Source organism: Triturus cristatus, chromosome 4_1 (genome assembly GCF_964204655.1).
Source record: "Triturus cristatus chromosome 4_1, aTriCri1.1, whole genome shotgun sequence".
NCBI classification, from domain to species: Eukaryota; Metazoa; Chordata; class Amphibia; order Caudata; family Salamandridae; genus Triturus; species Triturus cristatus.
The window spans coordinates 1038961129-1038974192 of record NC_140585.1 but is presented as its reverse complement, the minus strand read 5'-3'; the positions used below and the strand labels follow the sequence as shown (position 1 = coordinate 1038974192).

Sequence of the window (13064 nt, the reverse complement as noted above, 5' to 3'; positions counted from 1 at the left end):
TTTATTGCTGTTGTTCACAGAGCATTGGTAATAGCAGAGGAATTCAAAAGTCGGGATTAGTGAGTGCAGTGATTACAAAGAAAGGCAGTCACTAGGATTCCATTTGATTTTCAAAGGGATTAGTCGGATGAATAAGGGATAGTTGGGGTGGGCATTATACGCTCTTAAGGGGCTTAGTGCACATTAACGTACACACAATATTCTTACTGCATATAGCACATTATCTAGGTGAGGCAGTCAGGCAGTGGTTGGAAGCCTCAGCCAATGAGTGCAGTGCGGGTGCAGTCTTTTCAGTAAGTTTTTGTGGTGTTTTATGTAAAATACAAATGGTTCATTCATATAAGTATGCCAGCCCTTCAGCAGTCTACTAAACTGCATTAGTTCTCTAGATGGTTATTTCCTTTTATGAAGGGTGGGACAAATAGTGACTCTGAGTTAAAAATGTTCTGTTCATCTAAGAAAGTGTGGAGTTGTTTTTTTTACTACTGTTGAGACTGAGGAAGGTCCCCTACATGGCTCTAGGGAGAGTGTGCACAATTCACAAAAGCATAATAGCAAGCTGCAGCTTTTTGACCCCTGCCTCAGCACACACAACCAGCATGTTGTACTTTTGTGAAACTGATTGAGACCCAGAGCAGAGCTCTTTCATCCGGAGGTCGCACTGTGTGTGCCCTTTTTACTGAGCATTACTACCATCCGCTTACTGGGTTGTAGTAGACTCAGTCATGCCAGTGGTACTTTTTATAGTGGCAAGGCGGGTCTTTTTTTACCTGCCCATACCATGGAAAGTCACTTACTGGCATCTCCCACAATTTCTTTTTAAAGTGGTCTGCCAGTCCCCTGCAACCACTTCCTTCGCCGACCCATATAGTTCATACATGTCGCATGTGTGTGTACTGGTTAGCGAGTCTAGAGAGTCCTTCTTTGACATAGGTGGCTACATTCAAATGGTGCCTAAGGTGGCGGCTTGGAGAAACACCACACCCGACAGCAAATGCGAGTTGCAGGGCTTGCCCCAGTACATTTTAGGGATCTTTTGTAGCAGTTCAGACAGACGTGTTGAGGAGAGGAGAGAGAGAGGGCGCCTTTGAAGCTAGGGAGTTCCCTACTGCCCTATCGTAGCTCATTCTCAGGATGGGCTACCCCTGCAGGTTAACAGTACTTAAGTAGTGAGGCTTCCCTTGCTTTTATGTTGTTGCTTTGGGTTTCTCCTGCGTACAGACAAAGACTGTGGCTGAACCAGTCTGAGAGGAATAAGCAGAAGGACAGAACTGCTCAGAACTGGTCTCAAGACTGTAGGTACTGGAATACACAACTCCTGTCTGCCACTTTAGTATAAAGTTGGGGAGAGTCTTCCAACCAGTGTGCCTAAAGATTGCCACAGGATTGCATTGCCTCTACGGAAGTGGCAGAAAAACACTTTGGTTGGGGTCTAAACCTCCAAGTCCCCTTGCTGCCAAGTCCCCTTGTCAGGCTCAGGACCCGAATCCTGGGACCTTTGCTTTATACTGCTGGAAAAGACTTTCTGAACTCTGCTTTGAGGAACCAAGCTAACTACTTGCTCAGGAGGGACATTGGATGTGCCCTTGCATGACGGGGATACTTCTCAGAAGTGGAGGTGGGGACAAGCTGCAGACATCTGCTATGCACCAGGAAGGGATATGCACTGCTCTGCAAATGTGAAGCCTGGAAGTAGCTGAGGAGCTACTACAGGGTGACCACAAGGTGTACCCCCACATTAACGGAGGGTACCTGAGAGCTCCAGCCCAAGTTCGCCCTACAAGGTCTGAGCTCTGCAAATCCATGAGACGTTTGTAAAAATCAGACTTAATTCCACAGTCTTAAGTAAGAACAAAGTGAAAATGCTGTAGGAGATCCACATTAACAGAGAGGCTAGCACCAGGAGCCAAGTACTTCAAAGGTGTGGGCACCTACTTGTTTGGGTGGCACGTTGTGTGTTGGAGCCGGAGAAAGATTCATAAGCTGCAAGAGTCACCGAAGCTCAAGCACTACAACCCCACAGCCAGTCACCTCTTCAACTGATTCTGCCTTCACTCATCTGCAGTTGCACCATAAACACCTACCGAACATCCGCTAGTCTGGCCTTTTGTGGTCCCTGCCCTCTGTATGCCTGGGTCCTGACCGATGACAGCCCACATGGAGTGTGGTCTCCCTGAGGCGTTTTACCTACGCAGGCACACTCTGCACCACCAACATTGCACCAGCGAAAAGTACTGTGCACTGCAAGGGAGGTTGGACAGGGGAGAGTGAGGTCCATATCATCAAAGAGTGGGAATAGCGGAAACAGATCCCCAGTATAGCTAGTCCCTCTCCCATGACTTTTAATCCTCCAGTGAACTACTAATGTGGGTGTTGGGGGCCCAGAGACTTTAGGGGAGAATATGGCCCAAAAGTATCCCATGAGAGCACCCTAGGCTACCTCCTGCAGTAATCACTGAAGAGTAATATTACTGCTTAACCTTTGATTTATTGCTTCTGGACAATTCATATTCAGTATTCCATTGCGTATAATTTAAGTAAAGTAATGTTTTCTTATTAAGAGTATGTACTAACAGGACATTCTGTTATTGAAATGTGTTAGTTGGTGTATTGAGTCTTTAACCCCACACCACTTCTTTGAGTAAACCTTGTACTGCTCAACCTTGCTATCTTAAGGGTCAAGTGAGAAAGGGGTTTACTGGTTCAGGGATATTTTCGGGACTTTCGGATTTCTAGGTTTTCCTCATCGAGTTTTGCAGTCTGTTATGAAGGACAATTTAATGTTTTTATTTCAATGACCGTAGTTGGGGGAACCTTTTTGGGAGTCCTGTGGCAGTCGGGAGTTACTGGACTAAGATTGTCTCAATCTGTGTCATTTATCACTGATGTCTTGGGACTGAACCATAGTTTTGAACCTAAAACTGATCACCAAGTACAAACAATGAGGAGTGCATATATCTTGTAAGTGGCCTGTAAATAAGGAAGGAAGGAGTTTGGGAGAAATGCAGTGGTGATCCCGGACACAAATAATACTGGTTGCTGCCCTGAGGGCACAGTCTGTGTATAGCATCCTCCCTCCTCTTTCCCAATATGAGCCCTTCATCCTTGGCTAGGCTCAAGGAACTAATGTGGCAAAAATGTTTGTTTGACCAGAGATGTACAGTGTGTGAAAGCATAGAGCCTGGTTGCAGATTCTGCAATGTGTAACCTGGTGTCTAGTGTACAGTCCACGTTGTGCTAGTGGGGGAAGAGATCAGCAAGGCACAGTTCAAAGTCTGCACAGCACAGTATGCAGTGAATGTTAAGTGGGTTGGGGTGGGTGAAAGGGTTTCCAGAGATAGCTGCAAGGGTTCAATGAGTGGCTTAGCTATGCATTGAGCAATTATAAAGGTGCAGTATGTGATAGAGGGTATGAACAACATGGATGAGAATTTTTAGAGCATTGTCCATTATTCAGGGTGTGTAGGGCATGTCTAAGGATGTGCAGTATTGTTGAGGAGGTTCAGAGTTGGTTGATGAAGTGGTCATTGTGTCCAGTGGTATTGAGAGTGTGGGTGAGGATATGTGATGGTGGTTCAGATTGTGCAAATGTAACATGTACTGTAGGAAACAGGATTGCAGTCTTACTTGAGAATACATTTCTTAGTAGAAATTTCCATTTGAAACCACTATACAATTGTTCAGCATTAGAAGACTGTTGACCATAAAATGAATTGAAAGTATTACTCTGTTTTAATTTAGCTAATAAAGCTGTCATAATCGGTGGTTTTCCCTTTCTGAGAATTGTCTAGAGTTCTGTTCACTGTCATTAGAGACCGGTTTGAATCTGTCTTTTTTAAAATTCTTTTTCCAGAGCCATTCCCCTTGGCTTCATAGTTCCAAACCGGGGTTGGAAAAAGTGAGTGCAATTGTATGGGAAGGCAATGACTGCAAGAAAGCGGATATGTCAGTCCTTGAAATCAGTGGAATGATCATGAACAGAGTAAGTTGGCCTATGCCAGGAGTTTCTGGATTTGCTTTTAACCTCTTGAATCAAAATGGTTTTTATAAATGAGCATTCACATTTTTTTTAATTTACAGCCTAATTTATAATGCTAAATGTCTTTATGTAGACCTAAAGAAACTGTTTTGCTTTTTGTGCTATATGAAAACTTACCCATCATGTTTTTTTGCATCTTTACTAGAACTTCATTCAGAGGATGCACATTGCTACCTTTTTTTTCTAACATGTCCTGCATCGTATTTCACTTCCTGAAATTCTCTGCTTCGATTTTTAATATAACATGGTCGTCTAATATTATTTAGTGTTTAAAACTACCCACACTTTCCTACAGTGAGATGTAGCCGTTTTCATTCTGCATCAGTAGGATAAATTAAACATGTAGTAGATTATTAGATGTGATCTGCAAAGCAGTTCCATCTCAAATATCGTTTGACTGACAATTTACAAATAATATAAAAACCTCAAGGGACACAAACCTGAATAGAAAGTCATTACGTGTAATTGATACATAACAGACAGACTCCTTTGCCCTCACCAAACCACTAAGGACATAATAGTTTGAAAATTATTTCTAGGAAGTGGAGCGCCTATTTTAAACCACCCCGCTCCATAGACATGATAGACTATTAGCTAATCAACTGATTTATTTCTTGATGTATTGGTCTTTTACCAGTGAAGAGAACTGTTAGGCACAGTGCTGCCCTGCAGGGGGCTCCCCTCCGCCACGATCCATTAACAAAAAATAAAACTTCAGTAGTGGAATGATTTAGATGAATCCGTTTAAATATAACCTATTAAAGGAAATTACTAATTTAAAAAGTAATAGATTTTTATAATGGTGTCTTCATAACTCAAAGTAGATTAACATTTGTTGAATTTAATTTCATGTATTACTTTTCTTCCCCCTTCTAGGTGAACAGCTATACACCCGGAATCGGATATCAGATTTTTGGAAACGTGATCACCTGTATTTTAGGTTTAACTCCATTTGTCTTCAGGTTGTCTGAATCTAAAGACTTTGAACAACTAAGTACACTCCCTGCTACAGAAATCTACTTTATTGCACTGGGTTCAAGCTCTGACAATCTGGTCATTTCCATGGTCCTGATTAGTTTTGTGGTCCGTATATCCCTTGTATGGGTTTTCTTTTTTCTGCTTTGTGTTGCAGAACGAACGTACAAACAGGTCAGTGGCATAGCCGGCTATACAATACTTTTAATTATACATTATATAATCTTTATCATATGCATGTTTGATAAAATATACTTTATGTGAAGTTTTATATTTTTGGACTGGAAGAATTATTCCAGTGTTGTATAAATTATCACCCTCTACTCTTGAACATGGCCTCCTTTCTTTACCATCCAGTGCAGCTCGGGTGTGATGCAATTACTTTGTAGTTGTATTTAAGAGATATTGAATCTCTTGCCACTATCTCAAAAAACCTAAATTCGAAGCTGCAGTTGCCTGCATTGTATTTCTCCATATTTGCAATGTCCACAGTCAGAGTCCCCAAAAAATAGCAAGTTAAAGCATTTTGAAAACTCGGGTATATTATGGGCAGTTTATTTTACTCAATGACATTTTAATTATCTTGATACTCCAAGGGAGAATATTTCATGACACTGTTTCTAATTCAGATCGTTTTGCCTGTGTCGTTAATTTTCTATGGTATTACTCCACATTTTGTGATCTGAAGCATTGAGGTGGTAGTGAAAGCAGGCCTTCTTCCTCATATTCACACTTCTTATAATTCTGAAGCTTGACAATATATTGATTAGATAGCACATTTTTGTATGTTATGACCTAGACCCACTCAAGCAACACAGGCTTCCAACCAGTAGCCCAGAACTACAATCTATGCTTACTCTTTTTTAGAGATTACTTTTTGCCAAACTGTTTGGTCACCTGACATCAGCTCGACGAGCCAGAAAATCTGAGGTTCCTCATTTCCGTCTGAAGAAAGTACAAAATATCAAAATGTGGCTTTCTCTACGGTCATATCTGAAGGTAAATTGTTTTACACTACTGTGTTGAATAATAAAAGAAAAACTTTTGATATGAATTTACGACATTCAAAATCAGGTAGAAGCCTCATATTTAAAATGAGCTAACATTTAACATTTTTAAACCTTGTTTTTCTGTCCTATGTGTTGGTCACCAGCTACGGTTGTGCATGCAAAATGCAGAATAACTGTCTTTTGTGCTTGTGAGAAATTCCCTCAGCCTAAACATAAGTAACTGTTCTTTAATGGTGTTCTTTTCAGTTCAATTAAGTTTTATAAGCCTTTTCATAAAAATGTCACATTATTACACTCGCACTAGCTAATTCATGCTAGCCCCGCCAGCTAATATGCAACATCTGATGGTTCCTTAAACCCACTCCAGTTCCTATGAAACAGTAATTTGGTTTAATTTCTGCCCAATTATGTCTGGATTGGAAATGGTGTTCGTGTTTGGAGTGGACAGAAATCTGGAAATCAAAAGGAAGGAAAAAAAATTAAGCAATCAATAGAGAAGTGGCATAGAGTCCCTTGGGTGAATTGTAACATGTATAAACAGAAGACTGAAGATTCTAGAAGGGGTTTAATACTAATTGGCAGTTCTAAGGGACGATTGAAACTTCTGTCCAACCTGTTGTATGTGTAGCATATGAATGTCTAGTGCACTATCGATTTAGTTAAAGAAAACTGTTGACCTTAGGGATACTATTCAGTGTATTGTATACAAAATACAGTTCTTAGAAATTGTTGTGAAAGCAGTAACCATAGTTCATTACCAATTATCAGCAGCAAGCATTTAAAATTGATGGGAACTGCTCTTGTTCAATACAACATGTAATACCACACCTAGTTATTTTTGTTGACTCATTTTCTTGCAAACCACATTTTCCTCAAGTTATTTGTATGAAGCTTATATTTTTGCTGCATCACATGAGTTTGCATTGCCATACTCAGTTGGGAGCCCATCAAATAGATTTACCTATTCCATGGAATCCATATTATTGTAAATTGATTGCAAAAGTTTTGCTTATTTTAGTTCACTTTGCATCCCAAAAGACATGAATTTCATCATTAAAACTAATTTCTCCATAATGGATAGTGGTGTTATGGGGCATTGTTCCAAGTACTTGCAAAATAAATGTTTGGATTAGTACAGTTTTACAAAAATATTTATAGAATCTGATTCCATCCCTACCAGTTTGTATTCTGCTACTGAGAACAATTTAGTATAAACGTAAAAACTGTTTAATTCACAATGTTTGGGGCAAACACTGTTATTATGATATCTCTTTTAATTCCAGGTTCTCCTCATTTAAGTCACTGCAAAAGATGTAATACGAGTTCTCAATTCAAACAGCTGTGGCGAGAGATTGCTAGTCCATTGAAGAAAGATTTTTATCTCTCTGCAAATCTAATCAAATGTATTTGTTAAAAACTCAAAAGAAAATATTAAACCAGAACACTAATGGTAGCTAACAAACGGTTCCCTAACACTTGAAACATATATAAAGAAAAAAGAGAATACACGTGAATTGCATTTGTAGTGAAAAGACACATATGACCATATACTTTGCAATAATGCAAGGGGAATGATATTCTTGAATATGGCTGGATTATGCAAACACTAACATGCCTTATCAATGCCAATAGGTCTGTTTAAAAAAAAAAAGTGGCTCCTTAGCCAATGATGGGGTTAGGCATTCAATAATTGATCATATGTGCATTACGTCACTCATGCATTCATTCATTCACCCACTGGCTCTTTCTTCCATTCAACTACTTACACAATAACAGTAAACTCACACTCAACAACATATGCAAGATAAAAGAAAAGTACAAAAATGGGAAAAGAAAACCTGCTTCTGCCTAACGATGGTAGGCATATGCTTGTAATAACAAATAGAATGTAACATTGCAGCAAATGGACATCTTGCAATGGTATTGTGCATCATGTTTTGTTGTTTTGAAATGTCAGTACGGCCTCCATGTTTAGAACCACTATGTTGATCATCTTGGAGTGGGTAAACCGTACAACTATGGACAATACTGTTCCGTGCTGCTGATGAACTAGAGGCTGTGCCTCGTGGAATGTCGCATATTGCAAATAAGATGGACTGCAAGCTAGCATCCTGTTAGCATGTTTGGGGAGCTGTAGTAGGCTCTAAATTTAATCACAATTAAAAGATAAGGAAACAAATGAGAGGAAAATATGGAAAACTGAAAGCGCCATTGTCTGAAGTGGCTAACCTATTACCCCATGGTGAATGTTATTATGGCTGCAAGAAGGGTGCTTCAGCCATTGAGTCTATTGCAATTGTTCTTTTGCCCTGTGAATGACAGCATTTTTCTGATCTATTTCCTTTTCTTTTTATTTCCAATATATTTGGATATATGTAAAGATTTTTTAAATGTTTTATTGCAAGATCCTGTCAGACCTTCTGAAGATATTCTAGCATGAATTGTTGCATTGCAAAACTTCGATCCCCTTGAGTTTGTCAGAGAGGGTAATCAACACCAAATTTGTTGTCTGCAAAGGTGATCTGTGAGATTTCATAAAACTTAATATACATGCTTTCAGATAAACACAATATATTAAAAGTCCAACCGTAAAAGCTAATTGACTTTAACATATGTGTTGCATCATAAATTAGGCCTGGTGCTTTTGTTCTAATGTTTATTAAAAAAAAAAGATCAGAACTATGGCTTCTGGCATAACTTTTCCCAGTGAACCAATCAAGCTTGTCTTTATCATTACTTCAGACCTACTGTATTTAGCATAAACTTTCCTATAAGGCAACCATCACATACACAGTAATAAATTTACAAATGTATACAAAATTGCAGTCGTCAAAACCATTTAAAATCCCTCCTTAGACTCCCTAATAAGGATTAGCACATTGCAATCTTCTATAACCACAGTTTGTTAAAATACCTGCCAATAGGCTTTGACCTCAGTGTAATAATCCACCAATAAAAACCTATTGCCTTTAGCTTATTCTTTTCACAATAAATAAGCGAGGCCTGCTGGCTTTCTCATAGCTTTTATAATAAACAGATCAAACCTATGAAATCTGACCTAACCTTTCCCTGTGGTCCTGTAAGGGTTAGCCTTTACAACTAGCTACCGGACTCCAAAACCAACATGCTAGCAACTATCGTGCATATAGTAATAAAATTACAAATATGTGCAAAAATATAGTTTGGCAAAATAATATACAACCCTTTTCAAAAGAACCTAACGAGGATTTTCGTAATGAAAATCTTCTACCCCTGTGTTTGTCATAAGAGATGATGAAAACCTAAACCCTTGCCTACTATGGTAATCTGTGAGATTTTGTGAAGCAAAACACCTGTCTACATTGTGCAACCCAGAGTGATAACAATCCACAGTTCTAGCCATATTGGATTTAACAAATGCTTTTCCCAAAAAATAAACCAAGCTTTCTACATTTATCATAACATTTTATAATAAAGGGAATCGATTCGATTGAAATACTCTTTATTTCGGTAATCTACCATAAAAGATTCACATTAAAAATTAGAATAAAAAACCAAACATTAAAAACAATGATAGTAGATTTAAAGCAGTAATGCAATTCAGTGCGACATTAGGATGGACATAAAATCACACATGACCCCTTACAGCTTCACATACAAGTTGAAAAGCATTCAGATTATAAAATTATTCAAAGTGATAAGGCTATTTTAGGTAGAGTTTTGCTGATATTTTATTTCTTATTAACCAAGCGTTAAACAAATATCTAGATATTGCAAAGACTAGATAAGGAGTCGTGTCGGCTTGGAAAATCCTGGTACCTTCCTTATACCTACTAACACCCAGCTTTTGACAAATTGGAATCCACCATTTGGCCATCGGTTCTTGCAGGTGTGGTATGTCCTCATTCTTCTGACCACACAAGCTACATCCTGGTCTATATTATTTGGCCTTGACCATTTTGACGTGAAACTTTTGAGGGGCAGGTTTCCATGTCGAAGCTGAATGTATCATTTTTTTATCGAAGTTTGGTTCAATATCGTATATCGTCTAAAAATGTTTTGTGGTAAAAGTTGTCTTTTATATTTAAACATAAAGTAGTTAAAGTACCTTGTGCCCGTGTTAAAATAATATTAAGTTTATAGCTGTGGAAATGTGTTTAACTCCTTCACAGTGATACTGATACAACAGCCTGCTAAGCCAATCAAGAGGTTATTTATAACCAATCCCCATTAAGGAGTATTTCAAAAATGTAATTCCATGGTAAATTAACAGCGTATGTATGTCTAAAAATGTCCACCAGCCCATTTGGATAGGGCAGAAGTTCTGGTGTGGCCCCGATTTAGTCTCCAGAACATTAATGGACTAAGTTCTGTCTTCTCCTAAATTGACCTGAGACCCAAATCGAGCCTCAGTGGTATTAAGCGAGTGCGGACTGGTAGGCACACCATTTGCCTGATAAATCTATTCTCAACTATTTCCAGGTGTTTAATGTTTTTATGGCCGCATAGCTCTACGCCATAAAGTGCATCCGCTAATGCCTGATACGTATATAGTTGGATGTGCCTCAAATTTACAAAATGAACATGTGATGTGCAGGCTAGCTTCTCATCAAGTGTAATCCCTTTATAATCAAATTGACGCGCCTGTTCTTGGGGGACACCATCTAAAGTAAGTTTGGAACTTGTTTAGGGACAAAGGTTAAAAAACATACATTTTGTTTTGCTAATGTTAGTTTCCAACCCCCTCGACCTATAGAATCTGCTGAAACCATTAAGTATTTTCTACAACCCCATGGAAGACTTTGACAACAAAAGTGTTGTCAGCGAACATGAGGGCCTGGACCCTCATGCCCACTAGACGACGGGCATCCTTTCATTGCTATTTAAAAAATGGGTTCTGCAAGGCAATTCCACAACATTGCTCTTGTAACAAGGTCAAATGCAGGTCTTAGATCAACAAATACTGCATACAGCCTTCCCTTCTTGAGGTTAATGGTCTTCCAATATATCCTCTGTAGTCTAAAGACCCGATCCACGGTGGAAGTGTTGGATCAAAATTCAGCTGGGTGAGGGCAAAGGATATCATTCTCTTCAAACCAGTGTTAAAGCCTGCTCAGTATGACCCTGCTAAAACAAAATGTACCGTAGTAATCAAACTGATTTGTCTGTAATTGGCAGGGTCCAAGGGACAACCCTTCTTATAGATGGGGAGAATCTCTGCCCATTCCCATGATTTGGGTATACTTGCACCCTTTACAAATGGCATTAAACCACAGTGAAGTATGGTGACCACACCTCTAGTTCTGATAGAAAGAGATCTCCTGGGATCTTATTGATTCCAGGTGCTTTCCACAGGGCTATCTTTCAAATGGCATCTTCCAGCTCCTTACACATTATAAGGGGAAAACCTGTGTTCCAGCACACAGGGAGATGACTGGAGAGTCGGGGAGTATGTTCGCCTCAGGGTTTTGTTGGTGAAGTCGGCTATCCATGCCTCTGCTGCTACATTGTTAATAATTTTAGTTCTTCCTTCTCTATTCCCGGTGGCAATTTGATTCCAGAACAGAGTTTGATTATTTTCCCTAGAAGCAGCTAAAAGAAGGTCCCAATTCTGGCAGCCCCATTCCCTTTTTGCCACTGCTAAAGTTAATTTGTATTCAGCTCTTTTTTTCCTGAACCTCATCCCTTTTGCAGCTCTCGATTTCAATAATCAGAACTCTTTTAGCTAGACTACAGGATGGTACACTACTCCTTGGCCCCCTTGGCTAGTTGATGCTCTGAAAAAATCCTCCTTTAAGCTACGAACGAGGGAGTTGTTCACTTTTTCAACCCTTTGTACTACTAGTTCATCATTGGGTCTTGACTCAAGAGTACTAAATACCTCCAAAGATTTGCCCACCCTATCGTATACGGTTTATTCTCAAGGCTCTCTCAGACCTGACCACTGCCTGCCAATGTATTCTACATTTATTATTAGAAAGCCTACCCCTCATCAAATTGCTGTGGGATGGCTTGTGTATTTAAATTGTTAGGGAATTCGAAACCCATGTCAAGCGCGTTATGGTCACTATCATGCCTGATTACCACATCCATGTCTACAGGGAACGGCCACATTGTAACATCTAAAAATAGATAGTCAATAAGACTAGTACTTCCTATTCTATTAAAAGTATGGGTTCCCATTCTGTCGGATTTGGTTTGATTGCTACAGGCACAGATCAGACTATTCAGAGATTGAACGTTTAAATGTAATGCCATGGAGAACCATCTTCAGAAGGGGAGAATAGTGAGAACAGGGATTGACCATATCCTTTCCTCCTCTGCCAGAGAATGGCGATTAGCCAGGTCCAGTACTTCAAACTGGCAATTTAGATATCCCCCCCCATCAGTTTTCGAGTATTTGAATGGAGACCTGCTGTGTGCGTAATTAGCTTATCAGTGATGGTGGATTCCAAGCATTTAACAGTGGGTCTCAAATATGTGTTGTGGATGTTTACTTGGGAGCCGTTAGGTAGTTTAGTAGTCACACAAAGAATATCTTCCTCAATTGTTTCGGTCCCAAGCACCACCCATCCCGCATATACCCCAGTCCAGGTCATTTGGCCTCCTGAGGGCCGACCCTTCCCACAAGACCTGGTGTTAATATTGCAGATGGCAAAGATAGGATAACTAATTTCATGACTTTGCCACTCAAGAGTCAAATATCGAAAGTATTGATATATTTCCCTAGTCAGGATCCCCCAACTCGAAACCAAGGTTGGCGACATTCCAGGAGAGTATGCTTAGTTTTGCTTGGGTTCCCCTGCAGAGTTCTACTTAACTGAAATCCCCTGGGAGTCACCATACTTTTCCCAGCCATTTGTTCAGGGGGCTTAGTGACTAATGTGGTATTTTGGGCATTAGATGACGATATAGCACTCAGGGAAAAATTCAGGCCGAGAGAGGTCCCCACCTACTCTAGAAGTTTCATTTGGCAGATTGGACATTGTCCTCTGGCTAATGTTCTGATCATTAGGGTGTGAGCGCCTCACTCTCCTATGGGTTACCTAGGGCAATGGGCT

The 13064-nt window shown here is 39.7% G+C and overlaps 1 protein-coding gene across 6 annotated transcripts in view; it reads left to right on the top strand.

Moving 5' to 3' along the window:
• Nucleotides 1–13064, top strand: part of PHTF2 (putative homeodomain transcription factor 2) — a 514204-nt gene that overhangs the window by 426042 nt on the left and 75098 nt on the right. For all 6 annotated transcript variants that reach the window (XM_085653986.1, XM_085653985.1, XM_085653990.1 and 3 more), the window contains 3 exons: nucleotides 3854–3982; nucleotides 4916–5188; nucleotides 5882–6013. In XM_085653986.1, coding sequence (XP_085510112.1) covers nucleotides 3854–3982; nucleotides 4916–5188; nucleotides 5882–6013 — 534 coding nt within the window. The remainder of the gene's footprint in view (nucleotides 1–3853; nucleotides 3983–4915; nucleotides 5189–5881; nucleotides 6014–13064) is intronic.